Source organism: Staurois parvus, unplaced genomic scaffold (assembly GCF_062004578.1).
Source record: "Staurois parvus isolate SC_StPar_1 unplaced genomic scaffold, SC_StPar_1.0 ptg000176l, whole genome shotgun sequence".
Taxonomy (NCBI): domain Eukaryota; kingdom Metazoa; phylum Chordata; class Amphibia; order Anura; family Ranidae; genus Staurois; species Staurois parvus.
The window spans coordinates 1,749,683-1,777,449 of record NW_028317972.1 but is presented as its reverse complement, the minus strand read 5'-3'; the positions used below and the strand labels follow the sequence as shown (position 1 = coordinate 1,777,449).

The 27,767-nt window shown below is 46.4% G+C and overlaps 1 protein-coding gene across 1 annotated transcript in view; it reads left to right on the top strand.

Moving 5' to 3' along the window:
* The window catches only part of DBH (dopamine beta-hydroxylase), a 94,605-nt gene that overhangs the window by 36,969 nt on the left and 29,869 nt on the right, over positions 1-27,767 (top strand). Inside the window, exons 7-8 of the mRNA XM_089677071.1 lie at positions 25,006-25,149; positions 26,250-26,288. Of these exons, the coding sequence (XP_089533197.1) occupies positions 25,006-25,149; positions 26,250-26,288 (183 nt within the window). The remainder of the gene's footprint in view (positions 1-25,005; positions 25,150-26,249; positions 26,289-27,767) is intronic.

Sequence of the window (27,767 nt, the reverse complement as noted above, 5' to 3'; positions counted from 1 at the left end):
GAATGTGGCACATGGCAGAGTGTGGCGATGGAGACAGCAGCAATGGGAGGCCGTACAGGGACCCATGAGAGACTCTGGACTTGGCAGCAGCATGAGGAGGTGGTATATAGGGGCCCATGGCAGATTAGGGGCCTGGCAGCAGCTATGGGAGGCCCGTAATCTGCCAGCACCCTATGTCAAAAAATTGAAAACACAAGCAGTGTGAAGAGAACTGAATGTGGCACATGGCAGAGTGTGGCGATGGAGACAGCAGCAATGGGAGGCCGTACAGGGACCCATGAGAGACTCTGGACTTGGCAGCAGCATGAGGAGGCGGTATATAGGGGCCCATGGCAGATTAGGGGCCTGGCAGCAGCTATGGGAGGCCCGTAATCTGCCAGCACCCTATGTCAAAAAATTGAAAACACAAGCAGTGTGAAGAGACCTGAATGTGGCACATGGCAGAGTGTGGCGATGGAGACAGCAGCAATGGGAGGCCGTACAGGGACCCATGAGAGACTCTGGACTTGGCAGCAGCATGAGGAGGTGGTATATAGGGGCCCATGGCAGATTAGGGGCCTGGCAGCAGCTATGGGAGGCCCGTAATCTGCCAGCACCCTATGTCAAAAAATTGAAAACACAAGCAGTGTGAAGAGACCTGAATGTGGCACATGGCAGAGTGTGGCGATGGAGACAGCAGCAATGGGAGGCCGTACAGGGACCCATGAGAGACTCTGGACTTGGCAGCAGCATGAGGAGGCGGTATATAGGGGCCCATGGCAGATTAGGGGCCTGGCAGCAGCTATGGGAGGCCCGTAATCTGCCAGCACCCTATGTCAAAAAATTCAACACACCAGCAGTGTGAAGAGACCTGAATGTGGCACATGGCAGAGTGTGGCGATGGAAACAGCAGCAATGGGAGGCCGTACAGGGACCCATGAGAGACTCTGGACTTGGCAGCAGCATGAGGAGGCGGTATATAGGGGCCCATGGCAGATTAGGGGCCTGGCAGCAGCTATGGGAGGCCCGTAATCTGCCAGCACCCTATGTCAAAAAATTGAAAACACAAGCAGTGTGAAGAGACCTGAATGTGGCACATGGCAGAGTGTGGCGATGGAGACAGCAGCAATGGGAGGCCGTACAGGGACCCATGAGAGACTCTGGACTTGGCAGCAGCATGAGGAGGCGGTATATAGGGGCCCATGGCAGATTAGGGGCCTGGCAGCAGCTATGGGAGGCCCGTAATCTGCCAGCACCCTATGTCAAAAAATTCAACACAACAGCAGTGTGTGAGGAGACCTGAAAGTGGCACATGGCAGAGTGTGGCGATGGAGACAGCAGCAATGGGAGGCCGTACAGGGACCCATGAGAGACTCTGGACTTGGCAGCAGCATGAGGAGGCGGTATATAGGGGCCCATGGCAGATTAGGGGCCTGGCAGCAGCTATGGGAGGCCCGTAATCTGCCAGCACCCTATGTCAAAAAAATTGAAAACACAAGCAGTGTGAAGAGACCTGAATGTGGCACATGGCAGAGTGTGGCGATGGAGACAGCAGCAATGGGAGGCCGTACAGGGACCCATGAGAGACTCTGGACTTGGCAGCAGCATGAGGAGGCGGTATATAGGGGCCCATGGCAGATTAGGGGCCTGGCAGCAGCTATGGGAGGCCCGTAATCTGCCAGCACCCTATGTCAAAAAATTGAAAACACAAGCAGTGTGAAGAGAACTGAATGTGGCACATGGCAGAGTGTGGCGATGGAGACAGCAGCAATGGGAGGCCGTACAGGGACCCATGAGAGACTCTGGACTTGGCAGCAGCATGAGGAGGCGGTATATAGGGGCCCATGGCAGATTAGGGGCCTGGCAGCAGCTATGGGAGGCCCGTAATCTGCCAGCACCCTATGTCAAAAAATTGAAAACACAAGCAGTGTGAAGAGACCTGAATGTGGCACATGGCAGAGTGTGGCGATGGAGACAGCAGCAATGGGAGGCCGTACAGGGACCCATGAGAGACTCTGGACTTGGCAGCAGCATGAGGAGGTGGTATATAGGGGCCCATGGCAGATTAGGGGCCTGGCAGCAGCTATGGGAGGCCCGTAATCTGCCAGCACCCTATGTCAAAAAATTGAAAACACAAGCAGTGTGAAGAGACCTGAATGTGGCACATGGCAGAGTGTGGCGATGGAGACAGCAGCAATGGGAGGCCGTACAGGGACCCATGAGAGACTCTGGACTTGGCAGCAGCATGAGGAGGCGGTATATAGGGGCCCATGGCAGATTAGGGGCCTGGCAGCAGCTATGGGAGGCCCGTAATCTGCCAGCACCCTATGTCAAAAAATTCAACACAACAGCAGTGTGTGAGGAGACCTGAAAGTGGCACATGGCAGAGTGTGGCGATGGAGACAGCAGCAATGGGAGGCCGTACAGGGACCCATGAGAGACTCTGGACTTGGCAGCAGCATGAGGAGGTGGTATATAGGGGCCCATGGCAGATTAGGGGCCTGGCAGCAGCTATGGGAGGCCCGTAATCTGCCAGCACCCTATGTCAAAAAATTGAAAACACAAGCAGTGTGAAGAGACCTGAATGTGGCACATGGCAGAGTGTGGCGATGGAGACAGCAGCAATGGGAGGCCGTACAGGGACCCATGAGAGACTCTGGACTTGGCAGCAGCATGAGGAGGCGGTATATAGGGGCCCATGGCAGATTAGGGGCCTGGCAGCTGCTATGGGAGGCCCGTAATCTGCCAGCACCCTATGTCAAAAAATTGAAAACACAAGCAGTGTGAAGAGACCTGAATGTGGCACATGGCAGAGTGTGGCGATGGAGACAGCAGCAATGGGAGGCCGTACAGGGACCCATGAGAGACTCTGGACGTGGCAGCAGCATGAGGAGGCGGTATATAGGGGCCCATGGCAGATTAGGGGCCTGGCAGCAGCTATGGGAGGCCCGTAATCTGCCAGCACCCTATGTCAAAAAATTCAACACAACAGCAGTGTGTGAGGAGACCTGAAAGTGGCACATGGCAGAGTGTGGCGATGGAGACAGCAGCAATGGGAGGCCGTACAGGGACCCATGAGAGACTCTGGACTTGGCAGCAGCATGAGGAGGCGGTATATAGGGGCCCATGGCAGATTAGGGGCCTGGCAGCAGCTATGGGAGGCCCGTAATCTGCCAGCACCCTATGTCAAAAAATTGAAAACACAAGCAGTGTGAAGAGACCTGAATGTGGCACATGGCAGAGTGTGGCGATGGAGACAGCAGCAATGGGAGGCCGTACAGGGACCCATGAGAGACTCTGGACTTGGCAGCAGCATGAGGAGGTGGTATATAGGGGCCCATGGCAGATTAGGGGCCTGGCAGCAGCTATGGGAGGCCCGTAATCTGCCAGCACCCTATGTCAAAAAATTGAAAACACAAGCAGTGTGAAGAGACCTGAATGTGGCACATGGCAGAGTGTGGCGATGGAGACAGCAGCAATGGGAGGCCGTACAGGGACCCATGAGAGACTCTGGACTTGGCAGCAGCATGAGGAGGCGGTATATAGGGGCCCATGGCAGATTAGGGGCCTGGCAGCAGCTATGGGAGGCCCGTAATCTGCCAGCACCCTATGTCAAAAAATTGAAAACACAAGCAGTGTGAAGAGACCTGAATGTGGCACATGGCAGAGTGTGGCGATGGAGACAGCAGCAATGGGAGGCCGTACAGGGACCCATGAGAGACTCTGGACTTGGCAGCAGCATGAGGAGGTGGTATATAGGGGCCCATGGCAGATTAGGGGCCTGGCAGCAGCTATGGGAGGCCCGTAATCTGCCAGCACCCTATGTCAAAAAATTGAAAACACAAGCAGTGTGAAGAGACCTGAATGTGGCACATGGCAGAGTGTGGCGATGGAGACAGCAGCAATGGGAGGCCGTACAGGGACCCATGAGAGACTCTGGACTTGGCAGCAGCATGAGGAGGCGGTATATAGGGGCCCATGGCAGATTAGGGGCCTGGCAGCAGCTATGGGAGGCCCGTAATCTGCCAGCACCCTATGTCAAAAAATTCAACACAACAGCAGTGTGTGAGGAGACCTGAAAGTGGCACATGGCAGAGTGTGGCGATGGAGACAGCAGCAATGGGAGGCCGTACAGGGACCCATGAGAGACTCTGGACTTGGCAGCAGCATGAGGAGGCGGTATATAGGGGCCCATGGCAGATTAGGGGCCTGGCAGCAGCTATGGGAAGCCCGTAATCTGCCAGCACCCTATGTCAAAAAATTGAAAACACAAGCAGTGTGAAGAGACCTGAATGTGGCACATGGCAGAGTGTGGCGATGGAGACAGCAGCAATGGGAGGCCGTACAGGGACCCATGAGAGACTCTGGACTTGGCAGCAGCATGAGGAGGCGGTATATAGGGGCCCATGGCAGATTAGGGGCCTGGCAGCAGCTATGGGAGGCCCGTAATCTGCCAGCACCCTATGTCAAAAAATTCAACACACCAGCAGTGTGAAGAGACCTGAATGTGGCACATGGCAGAGTGTGGCGATGGAAACAGCAGCAATGGGAGGCCGTACAGGGACCCATGAGAGACTCTGGACTTGGCAGCAGCATGAGGAGGCGGTATATAGGGGCCCATGGCAGATTAGGGGCCTGGCAGCAGCTATGGGAGGCCCGTAATCTGCCAGCACCCTATGTCAAAAAATTGAAAACACAAGCAGTGTGAAGAGACCTGAATGTGGCACATGGCAGAGTGTGGCGATGGAGACAGCAGCAATGGGAGGCCGTACAGGGACCCATGAGAGACTCTGGACTTGGCAGCAGCATGAGGAGGCGGTATATAGGGGCCCATGGCAGATTAGGGGCCTGGCAGCAGCTATGGGAGGCCCGTAATCTGCCAGCACCCTATGTCAAAAAATTCAACACAACAGCAGTGTGTGAGGAGACCTGAAAGTGGCACATGGCAGAGTGTGGCGATGGAGACAGCAGCAATGGGAGGCCGTACAGGGACCCATGAGAGACTCTGGACTTGGCAGCAGCATGAGGAGGCGGTATATAGGGGCCCATGGCAGATTAGGGGCCTGGCAGCAGCTATGGGAGGCCCGTAATCTGCCAGCACCCTATGTCAAAAAATTGAAAACACAAGCAGTGTGAAGAGACCTGAATGTGGCACATGGCAGAGTGTGGCGATGGAGACAGCAGCAATGGGAGGCCGTACAGGGACCCATGAGAGACTCTGGACTTGGCAGCAGCATGAGGAGGCGGTATATAGGGGCCCATGGCAGATTAGGGGCCTGGCAGCAGCTATGGGAGGCCCGTAATCTGCCAGCACCCTATGTCAAAAAATTGAAAACACAAGCAGTGTGAAGAGACCTGAATGTGGCACATGGCAGAGTGTGGCGATGGAGACAGCAGCAATGGGAGGCCGTACAGGGACCCATGAGAGACTCTGGACTTGGCAGCAGCATGAGGAAGTGGTATATAGGGGCCCATGGCAGATTAGGGGCCTGGCAGCAGCTATGGGAGGCCCGTAATCTGCCAGCACCCTATGTCAAAAAATTGAAAACACAAGCAGTGTGAAGAGACCTGAATGTGGCACATGGCAGAGTGTGGCGATGGAGACAGCAGCAATGGGAGGCCGTACAGGGACCCATGAGAGACTCTGGACTTGGCAGCAGCATGAGGAGGCGGTATATAGGGGCCCATGGCAGATTAGGGGCCTGGCAGCAGCTATGGGAGGCCCGTAATCTGCCAGCACCCTATGTCAAAAAATTCAACACAACAGCAGTGTGTGAGGAGACCTGAAAGTGGCACATGGCAGAGTGTGGCGATGGAGACAGCAGCAATGGGAGGCCGTACAGGGACCCATGAGAGACTCTGGACTTGGCAGCAGCATGAGGAGGTGGTATATAGGGGCCCATGGCAGATTAGGGGCCTGGCAGCAGCTATGGGAGGCCCGTAATCTGCCAGCACCCTATGTCAAAAAATTGAAAACACAAGCAGTGTGAAGAGACCTGAAAGTGGCACATGGCAGAGTGTGGCGATGGAGACAGCAGCAATGGGAGGCCGTACAGGGACCCATGAGAGACTCTGGACTTGGCAGCAGCATGAGGAGGCGGTATATAGGGGCCTATGGCAGATTAGGGGCCTGGCAGCAGCTATAGGAGGCCCGTAATCTGCCAGCACCCTATGTCAAAAAATTCAACACACCAGCAGTGTGTGAGGAGACCTGAAAGTGGCACATGTTTGAGGCATGATTCATGGCGGATTTAGTCAGTTGTGTCAGGAACTGGTGGTTTGAAATCCAGACTAATCCACGCCTGATTCATTTTCACAAACGTGAGTCTCTCCACACTTTGGGTGGACAGTCGTGTCCTCCGCGGAGTTACAATACCTCCTGCCGCACTAAACACGCGCTCCGATGCCACGCTACTGGCCGGGCATGACAGCCTTTCAGCTAGTTGGGGCCAAAGGTCAAGTTTCGTTGCCCAGTAGTCAAGGGGATTGTCTACCTCGGTTGGCAGTGTGCTGTCCAAGTAGGCCCAAGCCTGTTGTTTGAGCTCCTGCTCCAGGTCCACCTGATGCTGCTGCTGCTGCTGCTGCTGCGGCTGGTTAGTAGTTTCCTCACTGCGCTGGTGAAGAAAGCTACTCATCATCGACTGCAGACTGAGGCAGCCGCTGCTGGTGGAGCTGCCACTGCTCCTACCACCCCACCCCTCCCCTGCTGCCATGCCAGCGGAACGCGAGCGCACAGGGCCCACAGTGTCTGAGGATGGACGTTGGCGCACAAAGGCAGAGACCAACTGACTACATAGGTGGTTTTTATAGTACGTAATTTTGGCCTCCCTCTCAGCAGGTGTGAAAAAGGCCACCATTTTGGACCGGTAGCGAGGGTCCAACAAGGTGGACAGCCAAAAGTCATCCCTCTGTCTGATGGTTATTATTCGGCTGTCGCTACGCAAGCAACCGAGCATGCTATGGGCCATTTGTGCCAAGGAATGCGAGGGACTCCCTGCCTCCATCTCCACAGCATACTGCCACGGTGCGTCTGGGTCCTCTGTCTCCTCCTCCTCCTCCTCTACCAGATGCTCCTGCTCCTCCACTCCTGTCCGCTGAGTGGAAAAACCACCCATTTCACTCAATAATTCCTGAGCACAAATGTCCTCCTCTACCTCCTCCTCTTCTTCCTGTCCTGCCCCCACAGGGGTCATGTGGCGTTGAGATCTGTGCGCCACGTCTACCGCACCCTGACCAGCCATTGTTAACAGCATTTGTTCCAGGACGTGCAACAGAGGAATGACGTCGTTCATCCCATAGTCCTGCCGACTCACGAATAGCGTGGCCTCCTCAAAGGGCCTGAGCAAGCGGCAGGTGTCACGCATGAGCTGCCAATGGCTGACATCTAAGTTACACAGGGGAGTACCTTTATCCGCTTGTAACATAAGGAAATCGGTGATGGCCTTTCGCTGCTCGTAAAGGCGGTCTAACATGTGTAGGGTTGAATTCCACCTTGTTGCAACGTCGCAGATCAGGCGATGCTGTGGAATTCCGTTCTGCCGCTGCAGCTCAATGAGGGTGTTCTTTGCGGTGTAGGAATGGCTGAAATGCATGCACAGTTTACGTGACATTTTAAGGATGTCTTGCAGTGGGATGGTGGATTTTAGGAACCGCTTGACAACCAGATTGAACACGTGAGCCATGCATGGCGCATGGCACAACCTTCCTTGACGCAGAGCAGACACCATGTTCTTTCCGTTGTCGGTCAACATGGTTCCGATTTTAAGTTTGCGCGGAGACAGCCATCTGTCGATTTCTCTGTTCATTACACTCAGCAGTTCCTCCCCTGTGTGACTACGTTCGCCAAGGCATACCAGGTGCAGCACAGCGTGACACCGTTGCGCCCTGCACATGTGATATGCCGGTCGGGTAATGGGACTTGGCACGGGGGTGGCGGCTGAGGACACGGCGGAAAAAGAGGTGGTAGAGGCGGACATGTTTGCTGGACCAAGGACGTGCAAACGTGGAGGCAAAAGCGTCGTGACCTGTCCAAGTTGCTGGTGCGGCTGTGCCGGCACCACGTTCACCCAGTGGGCCGTAAATGACATGTACTGTCCCTGACCGTAGTTACAGCTCCACACGTCGGCGCTGCCGTGCACTTTGGCAGAGACCGACATGCTCAAAGACTGGCCCACCATCTCTTCTACATGTGAATGCAGGGCTGGCACTGCCTTTTGGGCAAAGAAATGACGGCTTGGCACTCTCCACCGCGGCGCGGCACAAGCCATCATTTCTCGGAAAGGTGCTGAGTCCACCAGTTGGAAAGGGAGGGACTGCAGCACCAGCAACTTGGACAGGAGGACGTTCAGCTTTTGCACCGTCGGGTGCGTGCTCGCAAACTGTTGTCTCTTGGAAACGGATTCCAAGAAAGACTGTTGACGGAATCCGAGAAGAGGAGTAGCAGGAGAAGGAGCATCTGAACGAGCGGAAGATGCCAACGAGCGACAACTCCCCTCAGCAGAGGTGTTGGAGCCTTGACTGGCTGATAGAGGGTGATTGACGACGTCGGGTGACGGAGCAAGTAACGGAGCGGGTGATGGAGCGGGGGCTGGGGCAGGCAGAACCGCCGTATCTTTATCACGGTTTTCCCAGGCCAACGAATGGTGACGCTGCATATGCTGACGCAACGCTGTAGTCCCAACATGGGCCCCCTGGCCACGCTTGCATTTCTGGCCACATAGTCGACATACGGCTACGTTTACTTCCTCGGGCGGCTTGACGAAAAATTGCCACACCACCGAGTAGGAAACTTTGCCCTCGCTACTCCTCACTGGCTGACTGCTACTTCCTCCGTGCGCACCGGCACCACTACTGGCCGTGGTGGTAGGCTGCAGTGGAGCTGGTGCTCTACTCCGTGGCCGTTTGGCTCCACTGACACTGATGCGACCCTGCTGCCTCCTGGGCAACCCACCGACTGTTTCGCTCGCTGCCAAGCTGGCACCCTCTTCTCCTGATGATGCGGAAGAAATTGCCTGATGACGACGAGGCAGCCAAGTGCGATCAACCTCCTCATCATCAGGTACGGTCTCCGCCTCACTACTAGCCCCCTCGGCTGCGTCTGGGTCAGGAGACAGACCTGTCTCTAGACCGGCTACAGAGCCACTCTCCTCGCCAGTACTTCTTCGCCTGGCTGCTGAAAAGGCCGATGTCTCCCCCCGTTCCTGACCGCCCTCTGTTAGCTGTTCCTCACTGTACAGTGGGGCTGAGCCCACAGCATGCGATACTTCGCTTGGTGAGGGAACAGCAAAGGACAGGGGCAGGTAGAGGACATGTGATTTCAGTGGGCTTGCTCCCGGGCCATGCCAACTAACGGTTGTGTCTGACGTACCCACCGACCGTTGGCTGTAGGTGTCAGAGGTGACCTGGGAAGAGGAAGACGACCGAGCCAACCAATCAATGACGGCAGGGTTGTCGGTGGAGACACGACCGCTGGATGACACCGGGAGCACTGGCCTCTGGCTGCGAATAGTGCTGCCTCGACCCCTTCCTCTGCTGCCACGTCTGCTCGCTCCTAAAAAATTGCCTCCTCTGCCACTCCTCTGCATGTTGTCTGACATACTCTTTAATTCAACGATTATGTGTCCCTGAGTAACAATTCTCTGGCACTCAGTAACAATTCTGTCTGTCCCTGAGTAAAAATTCTGTGGCCCTAAGTAAAGTTTCTGTGGCCCTGAGTAACAATTCTCTGGCACTCAGTAACAATTCTGTCTGTCCCTGAGTAACAATTCTCTGGCACTCAGTAACAATTCTGTCTGTCCCTGAGTAAAAATTCTGTGGCCCTAAGTAAAGTTTCTGTGGCCCTGAGTAACAATTCTCTGGCACTCAGTAACAATTCTGTCTGTCCCTGAGTAACAATTCTCTGGCACTCAGTAACAATTCTGTCTGTCCCTGAGTAAAAATTCTGTGGCCCTAATTAAAGTTTCTGTGGCCCTGAGTAACAATTCTCTGGCACTCCGTAACAATTCTGTCTGTCCCTGAGTAACAATTCTCTGGCACTCAGTAACAATTCTGTCTGTCCCTGAGTAAAAATTCTGTGGCCCTAATTAAAGTTTCTGTGGCCCTGAGTAACAATTCTCTGGCACTCCGTAACAATTCTGTCTGTCCCTGAGTATGAATTCTGTGGCCCTAACTAGCGTTTCTTTGTCCCTAAGTAACAGTTCTGTGGCCCTGAGTAACAATTCTGTGTCTGTGCGAGTAACAATTCTGTGGCCCTAAGTAACAGTTCTGTGGCCCTCAGTAACAGTTCTGTGTCTGTGCGAGTAACAATTCTGTGTCTGTGCGAGTAACAATTCTGTGGCCCTAAGTAAAAGTTCTGTGGCCTTCAGTAACAATTCTGTGTCTGTGCGAGTAACAATTCTGTGTCTGTGCGAGTAACAATTCTGTGGCCCTAAGTAAAGTTTCTGTGGCCCTAAGTAACAATTCTCTGGCACTCAGTAACAATTCTGTCTGTCCCTGAGTAACAATTCTCTGGCACTCAGTAACAATTCTGTCTGTCCCTGAGTAAAAATTCTTTGGCCCTAAGTAAAGTTTCTGGGGCCCTGAGTAACAATTCTCTGGCACTCAGTAACAATTCTGTCTGTCCCTGAGTAAAAATTCTGTGGCCCTAAGTAAAGTTTCTGTGGCCCTGAGTAACAATTCTCTGGCACTCCGTAACAATTCTGTCTGTCCCTGAGTATGAATTCTGTGGCCCTAACTAGCGTTTCTTTGTCCCTAAGTAACAGTTCTGTGGCCCTGAGTAACAATTCTGTGTCTGTGCGAGTAACAATTCTGTGGCCCTAAGTAACAGTTCTGTGGCCCTCAGTAACAGTTCTGTGTCTGTGCGAGTAACAATTCTGTGTCTGTGCGAGTAACAATTCTGTGGCCCTAAGTAACAGTTCTGTGGCCTTCAGTAACAATTCTGTGTCTGTGCGAGTAACAATTCTGTGTCTGTGCGAGTAACAATTCTGTGGCCCTAAGTAAAGTTTCTGTGGCCCTAAGTAACAATTCTCTGGCACTCAGTAACAATTCTGTCTGTCCCTGAGTAAAAATTCTGTGGCCCTAAGTAAAGTTTCTGGGGCCCTGAGTAACAATTCTCTGGCACTCCGTAACAATTCTGTCTGTCCCTGAGTAACAATTCTCTGGCACTCAGTAACAATTCTGTCTGTCCCTGAGTAAAAATTCTGTGGCCCTAATTAAAGTTTCTGTGGCCCTAAGTAACAATTCTCTGGCACTCAGTAACAATTCTGTCTGTCCCTGAGTAACAATTCTCTGGCACTCCGTAACAATTCTGTCTGTCCCTGAGTAACAATTCTCTGGCACTCAGTAACAATTCTGTCTGTCCTTGAGTAACAATTCTCTGGCACTCAGTAACAATTCTGTCTGTCCCTGAGTAAAAATTCTGTGGCCCTAAGTAAAGTTTCTGTGGCCCTGAGTAACAATTCTCTGGCACTCAGTAACAATTCTGTCTGTCCCTGAGTATGAATTCTGTGGCCCTAACTAGCGTTTCTTTGTCCCTAAGTAACAGTTCTGTGGCCCTGAGTAACAATTCTGTGTCTGTGCGAGTAACAATTCTGTGGCCCTAAGTAACAGTTCTGTGGCCCTCAGTAACAGTTCTGTGTCTGTGCGAGTAACAATTCTGTGTCTGTGCGAGTAACAATTCTGTGGCCCTAAGTAAAGTTTCTGTGGCCCTCAGTAACAGTTCTGTGTCTGTGCGAGTAACAATTCTGTGTCTGTGCGAGTAACAATTCTGTGGCCCTAAGTAAAGTTTCTGTGGCCCTAAGTAACAATTCTCTGGCACTCAGTAACAATTCTGTCTGTCCCTGAGTAACAATTCTCTGGCACTCAGTAACAATTCTGTCTGTCCCTGAGTAAAAATTCTGTGGCCCTAAGTAAAGTTTCTGTGGCCCTGAGTAACAATTCTCTGGCACTCCGTAACAATTCTGTCTGTCCCTGAGTAACAATTCTCTGGCACTCAGTAACAATTCTGTCTGTCCCTGAGTAAAAATTCTGTGGCCCTAAGTAAAGTTTCTGTGGCCCTGAGTAACAATTCTCTGGCACTCCGTAACAATTCTGTCTGTCCCTGAGTATGAATTCTGTGGCCCTAACTAGCGTTTCTTTGTCCCTAAGTAACAGTTCTGTGGCCCTGAGTAACAATTCTGTGTCTGTGCGAGTAACAATTCTGTGGCCCTAAGTAACAGTTCTGTGGCCCTCAGTAACAGTTCTGTGTCTGTGCGAGTAACAATTCTGTGTCTGTGCGAGTAACAATTCTGTGGCCCTAAGTAACAGTTCTGTGGCCTTCAGTAACAATTCTGTGTCTGTGCGAGTAACAATTCTGTGTCTGTGCGAGTAACAATTCTGTGGCCCTAAGTAAAGTTTCTGTGGCCCTAAGTAACAATTCTCTGGCACTCAGTAACAATTCTGTCTGTCCCTGAGTAACAATTCTCTGGCACTCAGTAACAATTCTGTCTGTCCCTGAGTAAAAATTCTGTGGCCCTAAGTAAAGTTTCTGGGGCCCTGAGTAACAATTCTCTGGCACTCAGTAACAATTCTGTCTGTCCCTGAGTAACAATTCTCTGGCACTCAGTAACAATTCTGTCTGTCCCTGAGTAAAAATTCTGTGGCCCTAAGTAAAGTTTCTGTGGCCCTAAGTAACAATTCTCTGGCACGCAGTAACAATTCTGTCTGTCCCTGAGTAAAAATTCTGTGGCCCTAATTAAAGTTTCTGTGGCCCTAAGTAACAATTCTCTGGCACTCAGTAACAATTCTGTCTGTCCCTGAGTAACAATTCTCTGGCACTCAGTAACAATTCTGTCTGTCCCTGAGTAAAAATTCTGTGGCCCTAATAACGTTTCTCTGTCCCTAAGTAACTTTTCTCTGTCCCCAATTATCGTTTCTGTGGCCCTAACCCTGTCCCTGTCCCTAGTACAGAGCGGTCTGCCTCTGTTCAATAACTGCAGGCAAATGAAGAATTCCAAAATGGCCGCTATTTATAGCTCGACCATTACACAGTGCTGGCTGGCTGGCTGCTGACTGGCTGATGCGATCACATGTAGTTGAGGAATGCATTATGGGTCAGCGCGCCTTGTCTGCGCGCCTTCCCAGACATCCCCGCTCCGTCGTCGCACATGTCAGCCGCCATTTTCTGAAAAATTTCGATTCGCGCGTCCGAATTAGGCTATTTTTCGGATTCGGCACGAATCGAAATTTTTCCGATATTCGACTCGAATTCCACTTCGGATACTTCGATTCGCTCATCTCTAGTAATCAGTTTAGTTTTGAATACTGCTAGTATAACCACAAACATTTTTCATTATGTTAACCTCCTGCAATCCAGGACTATAGAGGGAGGGGCACCATGAGCCATTTTGGCTGTACAGTATTGCACAGTACATTCGGTCTACAAAGATGAGATTTCTGAAAGGAGGGGAGAGCAATATGATGGCCTCAACAGTGTGGTGATTCTTTTTCATTGCCCAAGCAGCCAGAAGGGGGCAGGTCAGTGACCAAACTGAAAAGTGAGGTAACTGTCAATTCTGGCCAGCAGGGGTGCCTGGATCTCCAGACTGCTGGATCAGCATTGCAAATGTTCAGTAGTAGGTATGACAGTTTAAACATGTATTTTGGGTGTTTTATTAGTGTTAGGCTTCACGCACACTATGCTTAAATTGCCAGCTCTTTTGGCAGAAAAAACACTTATATAGAGCATTTTTGTACAAGAGTTTAACATTTTTTTCTGCCTGAAAACTCTCAAAAACACAAACAAGAGGTGTTTTTTTCTACCTCTAAACGCTGAGCTTAAAATATCCCTCTAAACATCCTAATGTGCATAGACACATAGGAAAACATTGAGCTGCTTCTACATGCAAAAAAACTAAACTGTGTTTTTTAAGCCCAATGTGCATGGACCCTTAGGCTTTAAACTAAACTTGTTGACCGCAATACGTAATCTTGTGGTTTACCGGGGTTATGGCTGAAGGCAGCTAGACAGCTTTATTTGTTTATCCCACAATGACCCTGTGTATTTAAGTGTTACTAAACCCAGGACCCTGCATTCACTATATCTGGTCTCAATCCTCCTCCCTTGTTCAGCCCGGTGACAGTTCGGAGTCCATCCCCACCTAGCTGTTAGCACTGACACTTTCCCGTTCAGCGGGGCTGGCCTCACTTGAAAATGGAGCCAAAAGCTCAGAGCTTCCACTTTGCACTGAATTCCACTTTGCCAGTCATAGTAACATGGAGACAGCACAGGCTCGCTTGGAGCATGAGCAGGGTCACAATTGTGACCCCTGAGACCTCTAATGCTGTGCCCATGGCTCTAACTATACTCTGACTTCATGGCAGCATGCTTGTTCCAGGTCAAAGAAAGTAGAACACAAACAGCCAAGCAACCTACAATTTCAGGTATAGTTCAGCAAATGCAGACTCCATATTGTTATCAGTACTATCTTGCTGTTTACATGCAGAACTGAAAATAAAAGCATCTATATTTTTGTATATCATTGAAAAAAGTTTAACTACCGTTTCATTGGCATGTAAATCATTTTTTTCCTCCATTGATCTGTAACTATCTATGTGTACATAAAAAGAACAATGTGTTAGAATATGTGCCCTCATGTAACTTCATCCTGTGGGAATAAGCAGTGCTATTTAGAATTGTAGACACTTTGGACTGGGAGGAATAATTCACTCTCACACCTGGAGGCATCGCGTGCTTATAATGATATATTTTTCAGAGTCTCATGAATATAGATTAATACATGGTGTGAAATGCGAAAGAGACATTTTAGAAGTGTAGGGTTACTTAGAGGTGAACCAGGCACACAAAATGTGCAGTTAAATCAAACTTTCTTGACATATTTTTACATAGGTAAAAAAGAATCATAAAAACAATCCCTTTAATGGCTACCTAAAATAAATGTAATAATTTAAGCTTTTTGAAGACCAAAACTCCCTTCACATTTGTGTAGGCAATAGCATATGTGTGTTTTCACATTTTGAGGTATGCTGCAGTAAGGCAGCCCAATAATTTGGGTTGAATAGGCTACCAGCACACCTCAGTGCTTCATATTGATACATCTGTGGCCTTGATTGGACACTTACCTTAAAGACTGCGACTGCAATTCTGAATTTTAATCACAGAATTCTGACGTTGAAGCTTATGTAGCGCCACCCTTGTAAGGGCCACTTGTATTTTTGCCCAGGTTTCCCCCTTTTTTTGCCCCACAGCCAGGCACCAAGTATTTTTCCACAGCCAGGTACGCATACTCACTCGCTGTCTTCAATGACCGGTCTAGGGGATGTTTGTTTTTGGAGTTTTATTGTAGAACTGGGAAATAGGGATGGGGAATGTAGTAGGATACTCCAAAATTAGTACTATTCACACTGAAGACATCTAGCTGATCTCTTAGTTGAGCACTTATGAAGTCTTGGCTGAAGCAGATAGCAGACTTTTCTTTAAATGGTAGCAACAAGTAGTTTAGGAGTGAGCAAAGTTCCTTTTTGCATTAGTAGTAGTTACAGGGCTGAGCTCCACAAGTACAAGCCAGTTATGTCAGACTGTGACAGCCCAAAGGTAATGTAGCTGAGCAAAGTCCTATGTAGTAGCAACAGTTGGACAAACTCTTCAGAACCCTAGCCAGTGTTCCCTTTCCTTTTCAGACCCACGCTGACTATCAAGCACCAGGGGGGTAGCAAGCACACAGAGTCCCCAAATTCCTCAATGTCTGTACTCACAAGGTCCGAGGACAGAATGGTTGCGTCCTTCCAATCTTCCAAGGGAAACCCTCCAGTGATACTAGACAGAGCGTTGGCAGACAGCTCCCCTCAGTCAGCATACTGTAGAACAAGGGTCACTCTCCCTAACTTCAGGCCCTCAGGTTAACCACCTGAGGCCCGCATGGCAGCCAGTGCCAGGCGAGGCAAGCCTGCCTCCAGCCTGGCTTGGTTCTATTCTCTCCCTAGGAAAGACGCATGCAATAGGACTGCCCTCCCCTGCAGTTGGCCAGGGCTGTATCCATATTCATGCTGCTCATTTGCCTAGATCCCTCCCAGGTTCTCGAAGGCTCTCATAGTTTCCTGAAGGAGGGCAGAACTCAAGGCAAACTTAGCAGCACCAGAGCATCATGAGCAGACCTGACTAATCCATCACAGCATTCTGTTAAGCAGAGAGCCCAACTAGATATTCCTAACAGTCTCTCTGTTAAGCAGAGAAACACAGCTATGCTTAACCTAACTATACAAATCCTAGCACCTACCTACGAGGGTGCTACACTTAGAATGAGCTTAGTAACTCTGATTCTCAAAATTCTGACTTTAATCACAGTTATCATTGTGTCTGAATTCTGAGATAATAAACAATCTCAGAATTGTGACTACTAAACACAGGATTTTGACTTTTAAATACAGAATCTAGCCTTTAAAAGTCAGATTTTTGTTTCATAAACTTATTTTAGGGCTCTTCCGTAGAAGTACACTGACCCTACTGGTTCCAGTTGAATAGGACCCCACAGCTTTTGGGTGGGGCAATTTACCCAGCACTTGGGGCCTCTTCTTCTCATGTACAAGTTCACTAATGCCCTGGACCAGGAGGGGCCGCGTTCATGTGAACTCAACATTAAGGCGGCACTCCACATTAGAAGTCAGCCATACACCTGGTGCAACTGTATTGTAACTTGAGGCTCTGTAGTCTGAACTCTGTTGTCTCTTGGTACTGCTCACTTTGTCTCCTGGAATGTAGCATTTAGAAGGGAACACCTCTGAGCTTGTATCCCATTCCACCAGTCCAGCTTTCCTATCACCTGGCTCCCAGTGATAATGTACAGATGCCAGCATGTGACAAAGACGGACCTCCTGCGTGCTCATCTTAACCTCATTAACTCTTCCCATACCTGCGGCTAGGTCAATGAGGTCTCTGCCACATGAGTTTGGCCCTGGTTACTGGGGCACTGACCACTTGGGAGGGAAACCGTGAACCAATCCTCTCGGTATACAGAGAGCCTGTCACCACTGCTAGTACTGTCCTTCTGCTGTCTGGCTGCCATCTCCTTCGCTTGTATTTGTTACCTTTAGTAACTACATGTCCTCTTCATCTCGCATGTATGTAACAGGCCCTGTTCATCATACGCCATGCACCCCTTTGCAGTAACTTCAGACCAGGCAATGAACAGTTCATAAAACTTTACTGAACATCATAGAAGCACAGTCCAGAAACATGAGGAGCAACAGGCATTTATCTCTCCCTAAATATCTAGATCAGGGGTCCTCAAACTTTTTTAACAGAGGTCCAGTTCATGGACCTTCACACTGTTGGGGGGCTGGACTATAGTGTGAACAAATATGAAAAAATTCCTATGCACACCGCACATATCTTATTAGTAGTGCAAAAAAAACAGGAAAAGACAATACAATATTTAAAATGCACTGTACACTACATTCACATACATAGGGAAGCATTTTTCTTGAGCTTTTCAGGCCCTTTTTTTACTCAAAAACAGGTAAAAGTAGCCTTACTCCTTCCCAGCCTGAGCGGCCTGTGACTCATTACATACACAAACAATGCAGTTCACACAGGAGGTCACAGTGTAGACAGGGCTAAAATACTCACAGACACCCTGTAAGCACCTACTTACACTGCTCCAACTGCTTTTTACGGCAGTGCTATTCTATGTACTTGATGAGGATCAGTAGTTTAAAAATGATTAAAGCCAAATTCAGATTTACAGCCATGTAACTGTCACAGTTGGAGCTTCTGTGTTTCTCAGATGATTGGCTTCTTTTAACCTATTGCCACCCACATAATGCATATGCGCAGCAGCAAAAGAAGGTGGCCGTTAATGCTCGCATATACAGTTGTGTTCAAAATAATAGCAGTCAGACATCACTAACCTGATCAATCACTGATTTTGGTAGAAATGATATTTCTACATGGCAAATAATTTACTAGCAGGTGTAGTAGAGTAATAGAAATCCAACAGACCCAACAGTCATGACATGCATGCTGCTGATTCTGTGTAATTGAATCACTAATTGAAAGGGGCATGTTCAAAATAACAGCAGTGTGGAGTTCTATTAGTGAGGTTATTGCCCTTATTTAAGGAAAGAAGGCAGCAAATGTTGTACATGCTGGTTACAGTGCATTTCTCTCTGAAATTGTGAGGAAAATGGGTCGTTCCAGACATTGTTCAGAAGAACAGCGTACCTTGGTTAAAAAGTTGATCGGAGAGGGGAAAACATATAAAGAAGTGCAGAAAATGATAGGCTGCTCAGCTAAGATGATTGCAAATGCTTTAAAATGGCAACCAAAACCTGAAAGACGTGGAAGAAAGCGAAAAACTAACATTCGAATGGATAGAAGAATAGCCAAAATGGCAAGGACTCAGCCAACAATCAGCTCCAGGAAGATCAAAGAAGGTCTAAAGTTACCTGTGAGTACTGTTACAATTAGAAGACGCCTATGTGAAGCCAAGCAATCTGCAAGAAGCCCCCGCAAAGTCCCACTGTTGAAAAAAAGACATGCTGAAGAAGTTACAATTTGCCAAAGAGCACATTGACTGGCCTAAAGAGAAATGGCGCAACATTTTGTGGCCTGATGAAAGGAAGATTGTTCTTTTTGGGTCTAGTGGCCGGAGACAGTTTGTCAGACGACCCCCAAACACTGAATTCAGGCCACAGTACACTGTGAAGACAGTGAAGCATGGTTGCGCAAGCATCATGATATGGGGATGTTTCTCATACTACGGTGTTGGGCCTATTTATCACATACCAGGGATCATGGATCAGTTTGAATACATCAGAATACTTGAAGAGGTCATGCTGCCTTATGCTGAAGAGGAAATGCCCTTGAAATGGGTGTTCCAACAAGACAACGACCCCAAACACACCAGTAAACGTGCAACATCTTGGTTCCAGACCAACAAGATTGACGTTATGGAGTGGCCAACCCAATCCCTGGATCTTAATCCAATTGAAAACTTGTGGGGTGACATCAAAAATGCAGTTTCTGAGGCAAAACCAAGAAATAGAGAAGAACTGTGGAATGTAGTCCAATCATCCTGGGCTGGAATATCTGTTCACAGGTGCCAGAAGTTGGTTGACTCCATACAACACAGATGTACAGCAGTTCTCAGAAACAGTGCTTATACAACTAAATATTAATTAAGTGATTCAAAGGAAAGCAAAATCTTCAAACATTTTTCAGTTTATCAAGTGAATGTTTGAGTTTGTAAAGAAAAATACAAACACTGCTATTTTTTTGTACAGTCTAATATTCACTTTTCTTCAATTTTTTTTAGAGGAACAACACAAATTTGATATATTTTTCTTCATGTTTTGATTTGGAATAGAATGTGTAGTGTTCCCAATGCATTTGTGTGTATGGAAATAAAATCTATTAGAAGGATTTTGAGGTTTATTCACTTTTTTCAACACACTGCTATTATTTTGAACACAACTGTATGCTTCAATGGGCGGTGAAGGTTTCTGTGCTGAGAGCAAACTTGCTGTGCACTCCCAGAACAGTGACTGAGCTGTCAAAGACAGCACCCTGTCTCTAGTAATGATATGTAATGATCATGTGAACACTGTGACAGCCAATCATAGTGGTTATTTGACCATCCTGCCCCGTAGGCTAATCACCAAGTTAAAGGGACACTGGGGCTGAGCTGGAAGGAGCTAATACTAACTGAGTGCTTTGTTGACTCTTGCTCTTGTTGATTCTTGCTTTTCTATAGGCTAAATAATTTCCTCTCTAGTGCTTGTTAGGTTTACCTAATAAGTTCCCTAAATGTACATGCTAGTGCTGGTACTTTTATGGAGTAGAGTAGCAGCACACTGCATGATTGTATGTGTTTTCCGAATACGCATTTTTGCAAATGCATGCAAGTGACATGCCTGCTTTTGTTATGTCTTAGCAGCAATTTTACTTGATCTTCTTTATTGGATCCTCTGGGTGGCAGAAATAAGTGCTAAGGAGCTTCTTTGTTTTGTCTTACATTGGGTTAATTCCCCCTCCACCTGCGGCAGATCAGAACAAGTCGCATATTTACGCCAATGCGAGCTGACAGGGAATACTTGGCGGATGATTGCAGTTCTTGCTCATGAAACACAAGCAGTGATGAATCTTTGATATGTATTCATGCCGGGACGTAGCAGATCTGTTTGTTGTTTGATGGCTTTGACTTATCTCTTTATTGGAACAGAAAACTTTCCCTGTAACAATTAATTGCAGAGTCAGGCGGAGTGTGTTGTTGTCACGCAGAAACAAATGCACTTGGAAATATTGTAAGGTTTAAAGCAACACTCTGTTCCAGTTTGATTAAATAATGAAAGTTTGTTTTAAAATAAGAAGCCATGGGAATCCCTTCAAATTACATTTAAAGGGAGCCTTTACTGAGAGAACTTGTGTGAAAGCTGCCATTGTTGACTTTTCCTTGTGAACTTGCAAGTTGTCTAGCTGTCATGCTGATCCAGTGATCAGTGATTTTTGATTCATTGACTCAAAACAACCAGGCGTTCCATTCCATTTTTTACATGATTGTCAGATGCTCAAAATAACAAAGTCAAAGACACAAAGCATTTTGCAAAATAGGTCACTTACATTAACCCCTGCATTTATTAAGTTCTAGTCTCCATTAACACGATTAGCTCTTTTTCATGTCATGGGAAAGCAACTACTGTAAAAAGACAATACCTGTCATCCTTATAAGCTATGTGCTATTGTCCATTTGCCCCACACACTAGTTGACATGCTTACATAAGAGCAGGGAAAAGTTCCTACTGCACGATAGGGCCTATCCTTTCCTATTTATCCTGAGACCTGTTTGGGTGAAACATTTCAAGGAGAAACATGGCCACTCCAAGGTTTAACATCTCATTTTGAACACATGTACCTTGCAATGATAAACACTGGGATGCCACAGAAAGTGTGTTTTTATCACACAGAAATATATGCACAGATGCATAACGATTTTAGGTCCACATTCAATATAAAAAAAGGGCATAACTGTTGAGGGTCTGGACCAGGAAAGGAAGAGGCAAGCTCCTGTTTTAAGAGAATTGAAGGGAAAAGTCAAGTGCGATACCTGAAGCAAGGAATATTTATTAAAATAAAAATGAGAAACTGTCCATCTGACCAAGGTGTTTTTGTTGGTTTCAGTGTATTAATAGCGAGGGAAACATTATTTCAATCAATGTCTTGATTGAGGGTGTCACAGAAATTATTAGCTATAGCAGATAACCACAAATGGTTTATTTCTGTCAGTAGGAAATGGGTTAAAGTGTTACTAAACCCAGGACCCTGCATTCACTATTCCTGGTTTCCCATAGTACACGCAACACGGAAATGCAATTATTTTAGTAAATATAAACTTCTAAATACCTTTTCTCATCAGCAGTTAGAGCAGTCGTGTGACTTCAGCAGAGCACTGGTTAAAGCTTGTAGGAGGAGTTTTCTTTCTGCTCTAGGAGGATGTGAAACCTCTCGCCCTCTGTCTGGACAGTGCTGATTGGCCCTTTGTTGATCACATGCACCCTCCCAAGAACAAAAAAAACCTCGCTAGCAATACACACCAAACTGAGCATGTGCATGTGACCACGGGTTCAGTCTATATTAGGTGGTCATTTCAACAAGAGGAGGGGCAGAGAAGAAAATATCAAACAGCCTTTTTACACAATGCAGAGGATTAACCCTTAGGTTCCACAGTGAGTATAACAAGCATGCTTTACTGCATATACAGAATGATTTTACTGTTGTAGGTTTAATAACACTTTAAGGGTTGCTATATAAGGAAGAGAGGAAATCAGCATAAATGGAAACAATTTGGGAGGGATCAGAGGCAAGATCTCCTTCATTTCTAGTCTAAAGTTGGATTGGGAAGTAGGGCCTCTGAATGGTATTAAACCTCTTGGGCAACATGAGGCCAGGTTTATTTGCTCAAGAATATAGTGTATGCCTAGACCACCCTAAAGCCTTCTCAGCTATTTTGGTAGGAAAAAAGCATCCAACTTCATGGCGTAAGTGTCAAACAAATGCCGTTTAAAGGGCCTAGGTTGAGATTTCCATACCTCTTTCACTTATCCTAGCAAGTGGGAAAGTTCCCAAATCTTCTGTTCACGTTGAGCTTTCTGAGCTGAAGACTTTTAGATCAGGTGTCCCCAAATGGCGGCCATGTTGGCCTCACAGAGTGTAACTGGGGAGAATTCCAAGTCAATATTATCTGTAAAAAGGTTTGGATATGAGATTGAAGCTGGAGAGAATTATCATGTGTCATGAGAAGGGAATCATTCAATCTCCAGATAAAAACAGAGGCAGAGACAAACCACATAATAAGATAGGGCTACAATCTGACCAATAGATAGTCCAAATTGCTAACCAAGTGTAGTTACTGTACTGGCATAAAGACATGGTCAGTTCTGCAAAAGCTACTAGGGTTCCAGTAGAAAGTAAAATCCTTGGTCATGGGGCACAGTTCATGCAAAACATCCAGAAGACCAGATGTCTGGAAAACAGCAAACATTTGAGATTCTTGGAAGGAATTATAGGTTGGGTCTGCTCCAAGAGGATATTGCCAATCAAGGGTTGATATTAGAGCTATGTATGAGTACTCCAAAAAACAGTGTCCCCTTCCTGTAATGAGAAATGACCTTGATAAAATGGGAAAGGAAATTAGTCTGGATTCTGTTAGGGGCATAGTAAGTACCAAGGTCACACAATTTGCCCTGTAAAATGAAATATCTCTATCTGGGTCCTCTATCTCCAGAGTGCAGGAGAAAGGGAAATCGCATCATGAGGGTTACAGTACCCCTCTGACCTTTTCCCGTGCATATGCTAGATGGAAAGCTAGATAATAGGAGCTAAGGAATCTCTGAGAGGACAAGGTGTAAAATCTGGTATCTGGTAAGTAAACAATATCCAATATCCAGAGAATTAAAATAATGGAAGGGGAACTTAATCCCTAGATATTTTGTGAGGAAATCCCAACATCCCTGTTCAGTCTGTAAACATAATGCTGACATACAGGCCTATAAGACTTTAGGAGTATCTATAAACTCTGTCACTGCTCACTACAAAATAGATTATATACAGTATTTTCTATTTTAGAGTATTGATGAAGTTTATAGATACAGCAAATGTACATAGGGTTGTATATCAAAATTATGCTTAGAACTCTTGACATCCAGACATCCAAACTTTAACGTGACGCATTGCTTTCAAGGTAAACTGGAAGTGAGCATGAATTATTCACACCCGCTGAGCAGTGTGGCTTTCAGAGGCAGAATTCTCATCTTCTGCTGTGGAGTGGAGTGTCAGTGACGTGTCACTAATTTCCTACTATACTGACACCTGGGGACTGCCAGGCTCCTGGCCTGGATTTTTCCCCTACTTACGCACTACAATGTTATACTTATTGAAAGGTCTGCCTGACTTGTACAGCCTGGGAACCTGCAATTTAGACAACCCACTGCTACATAATACAGAAATTAGGCTCATCTGTTTGCACTGTATGACAGAAGCTCATTCTGGTTTGGTGACAAGCATAGGCTTTTAAAAAGTTTCCCATAAGCAATGAAGATTCAACTTCTACAAGAATCTGAATATTCAGTCTAAAATAATATAAATGTGTAGGCATACTCATCAATGATTCATATTTGCCCCTTACAGTATATGGCTTCACCTTTGTTCTTTTAGGAAGATTCTGGAGTTGAATGAGAGCTGAGATGTGACAGTTGCTGCTGTCAGTTTCCTGATCGCTTGCTGACAACAATAACTTTCAATAGTTGGGAGTAATGGAAATTACTGAATAGCTCTGTTATTTGATGCCTTTGTGTACACTTGTGAGCTGGGAGGCAGCATATGTAATCGACATGAGAGGAGGTTAGTAGAACAATAGTTATCAAACCATAGGGGGTTTCCCAATGTTGACTATTAGTTTTCGAGAATCACCTTCAAAATAGGTCAAGGGGAAATATGAAAACTAAGCAAGCCTGCACATTAAAATAGCTTAAGAATGACCGTTCAAGTATTGGCACAAGCCCAAATGACTAGTTCTTTTTATTACTTTTTGATATACACATTTATTTATTTCAGGTACTTATATAGCGCAGTCAGCGCTTTACATATATATTGTACATTCACATCAGTCCCTAACCCTCAAGGGGCGTACACATGAAATGAATCACTAACCTAGGTTTATGTATATATTCTTATGGATAAGTGTCAGTGTTTAAAAATCCTGTTTCTATTCAAAGTTTGGAATGATACATGGTTTCATTTACATTTATTCATTTCATTAATATAAATGTACATACAGAAAATTGTAACAACTAGAAAATAGCAAGTGGATTGTTTTGGCTAGAACTCTTCTAGTTTCACAATAGCTGGGTTGTTGCTGGTGGGTATTTTATAACTGATGCTTTACCGAACCACCAAATTCTTTGCTGGAAAGAAAGCTTCCCTATCCTTCCCCATTTCCTTGATCAGCCCACCTTGTCCGCTCAGGCAGAAACAACATTTAAATGAAGCGGGGAGGCATTAATTATTGAGCAGCATAGGGAAAACACGAACAAATTTTATTTTTTTCTTCTGCTTTAAGGTTATAATTACAGTCAGGTGTTCAAAGCAGAATGACATGTTTGCCGCAGATGGTTTGAAAACTGGAATAATTGCAACGCGTTTCATTTGGGGCTTCGTGAGTAAAAGTTAACCTGTTAGATTCCCAATGAACGTAACTGGGAATTTAACATGTCACCTGACATGACCCTGAGACTCTATAATGTGGTGCCAGCTTTATGTGAAACACTAAGTGATTAGCACATTTCCAGAGTTGTAATCCTGGTTTCAATTCCCACAAGGCTGTCTTTCATAATCCATGGTTGTTGGTTGAACTGGATAATTGCTGTCTTACTCTATGCAGTTTAAAGCTTAATGCTCTATGCTGTTTAATCTTGAATAGAGCAAGGAAGGGTCAGTTTTTTTTTAAATTCTATTTAAGAATGGCTTCCACTTTTTCGCAGGCACTTCCTCCAGATGGGATTCACATATTTGCTTCTCAGCTCCACACACACCTGACTGGGCGAACAGTGACCACCGTAATTGTCCGGGATGACAAAGAAGTTGAGATTGTCAATATAGATAAACATTTCAGTCCACATTTTCAGGTAAGATCTGTCCCCATTGCCCTGTTAACCACAGAGGAAGTGAGGAAACTCTCCTTAACAGATACAAACAAAAAAAAAGGGTTCATAAAAATAAATATATTTATAATGTAATGGACCCAAATGTGCTACATCCTGCCTCCTGACAGCCTGCTTTAAGCCTCAAAATGCCAACCCACCGTACTGCAATTATATGTGGTTGCAGGACAGATATGGTGTGGCCCCATTGACTTGAATGGTTCACATTCGGTGGAGGTGCCACCTGCTGAATAAGATATGCTGTTTAATTTTTGCCACCGCCACGAATCAAAGAGAAGCTGCAGTGTTTAAGTGTGTGGCCGTGGGCGCTAAAACCTTGGCTTAACCGCTTGCTTTTACAACCCCCTGGCTGCCCATATGATCGAGCCCTTAAATTGGCTATAGAAATGCAGATGTCCCCCCAAAGCAAGATATGGGTAGATATCTGTCCTTCCTCTGTACCACCAGAATCAATGCGACTCACCGGACACAACTGAAGTAGAGCATGTACAGTAAAACCTTCAGTCCCATTGCACAGATATTTTCAACATTGCCCATATCGGCCATCACATTGAAGGTATGATCAAGCTGTTTATGGCAATGGTATAAAACTGCTATCTCTTAAATAGGCATGATAAGATCTGCCGTTCAAGTGTTAACATACAGCCAATGCTGATGTAAAATGAGGAAATACTGACAAAGATTTCAAGTAATTTTCAAAGTCATGCCAAAAAGGTGAATTTTCTACAGTAAGTTTAATTGTTTTTAATTGTGCACACATGATAGTTACTGGACAAGTAGCATTATGGAATTTACATTCTAAATTTAAATATTCATACCCTCAGAGGCAGCATGAAGAACACCAAATAGGGACAGGTGACATCTTTAGAATTGGCTCAAATTTGCAATAAAGTGATTTAAAAGTGGGGTTAGATTTAAAAAAAATGGTTAAAAGTGGTGTTTTCTTCTTAATTGGTGGATAAAGATTACAGTATATACTAATCACTGACATTCTGTAGAAAATGTAAAAATTCTGTTCACTTTAAATTAATTTGCTTTCACGCATTTTATTTTACTGCCAACAGGAAATCAGGATGCTAAGGAAGCCTGTCCAAGTCTTGCCAGTAAGTAAGATTCTAGTATGCTGAATACTTTCATGTGCCTTTAAAAACAAATCACAAATGGGATACAAACAAAATTTGAATAATACTTTTCTGAGTAGTTAAAAATGACTGTATTTCATCAGATTTTTGTAAGGAAGGTGACACTGCTCTGCCCAATTCTCCCCTTGAACTACAGGACGCCTCTAATTATCTATATAGAATATAAGAAGAAACAGATTAGGAACCACAATAATTAGGACATCATTGAAAATGTTCCTTCCATGTTTTCATCTCACTACATAAATTTAGGAGATCATTGGATTTCTGACAGAATCAACCAGGGGCAGACTGACAACTCATGGGGCCCCCGGCAATAGGGGATCATGGGGCCCCTGTGTCCTTGCCCAAACTCCTATGAAAAAGGTACCAGGGGCATCTCATGGGGCCCCCTACTTACCCTAGGCCCTCGGGCAGTGCCCGAGTTTCCAAATGGCCAGTCCATCCCTGGAATCAACGTGTATTTAAGGCATTTTATTTTTGCAGCATTTTTAAATGCATAAAACCCGAGGAAATGTGCATGTATAAAAGTGGTTGTAAAGGCTCCGTTTTTTTACCTTCATGCATTCAATGCACAAACGTAAAAAACCTTCTGTGTGCAGCACTCTCCCTGGTCTCTCTCTCCTCATTGGCTAAGACAGCGGCGGGAGCCATTGGCTTCCACTACTGTTAATGATACCCAGTGAGCCAATTAGGAGACATGGGGGCGGGGCCAAGCCACGGCTGTGTGTGAATGGACACGTAGAGCAATGTCTCGAGAATGAGCCTGCTCGGTTGCCCCCATAGCGAGATGCGTGCTTTGGAGACACTTGGAAGGAGGATCAGGGCTGCTCTGTGCACAAAGCACTACACAGACCAGGTAAGTATGACAGGTTTGTTATTTAAAAAAAAAAATTGCCTTTACAATGGCTTTAAATTTATTGCAGAGTTGTACAGAATATGTTTTTAGACATGCATTCCAAAGCTGAACTCTACACAGATATAAATGACACAAATTAATACAATTAATAAATCAGTAAATGTAATTTCTAAATGCAAGCAGTGTAAGTACCAGAATTTGAACAGCAGGGACAGAGTGTAAGAGGAAGAGTCAGTAGAAGGACCCAATCAGTGCCTGTGCTGACAAGAAACTTGCTGATAGGATAGAGAAGAGTGTCATAAATTTAGATCATCACTCCCTTTCCTATCACTGTCCAGTCACAGGATGGAGGAGAGGAGGATCCAGGACCTGGGCTCAGAGGAAGAGGGTTCACTGATGTTTGACATTCAGACTGAGGGCATCTAGAGGCAGAAAAAAAGTACTATGGAGGAAATCTCTGGATTGAAAGGGAATACCGCTGCAAAAGCTTGTTTTGTTATTTTATCTTTTAATGGGTTATTCATTTTTATCTTTAGATGTTTTGGCTGCATTTCTGCTTTAGGGCCCCAACCTCATCACTGGAG